This window comes from Sinocyclocheilus anshuiensis, unplaced genomic scaffold, assembly GCF_001515605.1.
Source record: "Sinocyclocheilus anshuiensis isolate Anshui unplaced genomic scaffold, SAMN03320099.WGS_v1.1 scaffold262, whole genome shotgun sequence".
In the NCBI taxonomy this organism is placed as follows: domain Eukaryota; kingdom Metazoa; phylum Chordata; class Actinopteri; order Cypriniformes; family Cyprinidae; genus Sinocyclocheilus; species Sinocyclocheilus anshuiensis.
In genome coordinates this window covers 949,902-951,924 of record NW_015547650.1, presented here as the reverse complement: position 1 = coordinate 951,924, position 2,023 = coordinate 949,902, and the positions used below count along the sequence as shown (strand labels likewise).

Sequence of the window (2,023 nt, the reverse complement as noted above, 5' to 3'; positions counted from 1 at the left end):
CATGAATATATAGTTATAATTCTGAAAATATAATTGTAAATCAAAATATATATTTATAAATCCTGAACATATACTGTAATTGTAAATTGGAATATATATTGTCTACATACACTATATGAAAATATCTTTATTATCGGGCATGTCAACTATATATTCAGATTAACTTCTATACATATATTCATGATTTGCATTTATATATTCAGTTTTTATCTATATATATTTAGACTTATCTATATATTGCTTTTTTAAGTCATTGAAATTGCATCAGGTCCTTATTTACAAGGGTAATTAATTTTGATTTATAACAACAAAAAAAAAAGAAAAAAAAAATGCAGCTATTTCAACACTTTTCTAAAGAGCAACGGATGTATTCTCTCAGAAACGGAAATGTCTTTCACCATCTTATAACCTGATTAGATGCGTTAAAGCAGAAAGATGACCCAGCGTCCTCTTTAACGCTTGAACCCTCTTAACGAGACGTCCCGGGACCCTAAACACTGGAATGTTCTAGAAAGTAAGCACAAGATGAATAAATAAAAGCGATATCGAGCTAAAGGGAAAAGGAAGGCGCGGGGGATGCACTTTTCACCAAAGCTAAGGCTATCACCTGTCCTGCGATATGTACAAATGCGCAAAGTCATGGCCCTTTTTTCATAATAGCAGCAGATGCGTTAGCGGTGTTCGAGTCCTGAATCTCGACTAGAAGGGGATAAAACACGAACACGATCATTCACGCATACAGGGCACCTGGGGGCCTGATTACTGCAGTCAAACTCCGTCAGCATGACCTGAGGGACACAATATTCCACTCATGCAGTTTGAAAGAAAGCAAAAAGTTCGTACAGCACTAGTTCAGTGTCTCCACAAACACACCAAAACCAATTGCACAAAATGAAACAGGCAACACATTTTTATTTCTGTCTGCACAACAGATAAGCTTTTTTTCCCAGGCTTGAGCCATGAAAGGAGCATTTGGACCCTGCAGGGGCTGAAGGGACAGAAGTCAGGGTGTTGTGTACAAGCAGCTGGGAAATCTTGGACAAGCAGGCCGGCCACGGCAAGATTACAAATGACCGGCGACAATAAAATGTACAAAACGCCCACCGGCAGCTCTCAGAAAAGTGCAAGGCTCTCCATTTTATTTACCAACTCCAGGCGTCTACAGAGCCTTACGTCACAATCCATCAGTCAGATCGCTTCATTGAGTAACGTGTCGGCGATCCACCGAGCGCCCTAAGGTAAGCTGAAAGAAACGTTATTATATAGCCTAGATTTCAGTTTCTTCTTCAACTTCTCTGCTGACTCGGCTCCTATAAACGCACGGTGTTAATTCGCAAGGGCTGCACATTTTTTCCGTTGGCATGACTTTGACCGGGGCTGAAGTATGGATAAAGTTTAGCTAGAAACTTCTCTCGGTAGGTGTAGAGCCAGGACATGTCGTCAGCGTTGTAGAAAACCAGCAAACCTTTGGGGTAGTCCAAGTAGACGCCCACTTTCTCGAGTTTGCTCTTTACGTTGAGGCGCGTCCAGGGCTCGGTGCAAGCGCTGTATTGGTTACCGTCGTGCATTACGATGCAGTAGAAGCCTCGGCTGGGCTGGATCTGAATGCTGCCCTTGCGGTTGACCGTCTCGTTGGCCACGCCGATCATCCACTGGGTTTTCTCGGACACCATTACCTCCCAGTAGTGGACGCCCGCCGAGAAGCCCTCGGCTCCCAGCACTGACACCTCAACGTCGAAGTGGCGCGGTGAATCCTGCAGGGGCTGTGGATGCAGGTTCCCGTACGCAACGATGGTGCAGTCGTCTGATAATATGAGCCGCTGGTGAGCAGTGATGTGGTCCATGGTTAAAGCAGCAGGCACTGTGAACATAAGGACAGAGGAAATGAAAATCAGTGTATTTAGAATCAGTCCAAAATAAGCTTATCACCTGTTATATTACAGCAGGTAAACATAAAAAAAATAAAAATAAAAAGAATAAATAAATAAATAAATAAATAAAAAAGAATAAATAAATTGTATAT

General features: G+C 42.1%; 1 protein-coding gene across 1 annotated transcript in view; it reads right to left on the bottom strand.

Annotated features, from left to right (window-relative positions):
- Positions 1–314: 314 nt before the first annotated feature.
- Positions 315–2,023, bottom strand: part of LOC107701982 (E3 ubiquitin-protein ligase TRIM62-like) — a 21,756-nt gene continuing 20,047 nt past the window's right edge. The window contains exon 6 of the mRNA XM_016504153.1: positions 315–1,861. Coding sequence (XP_016359639.1) covers positions 1,311–1,861 — 551 coding nt within the window. The 3' untranslated portion in view covers positions 315–1,310. The remainder of the gene's footprint in view (positions 1,862–2,023) is intronic.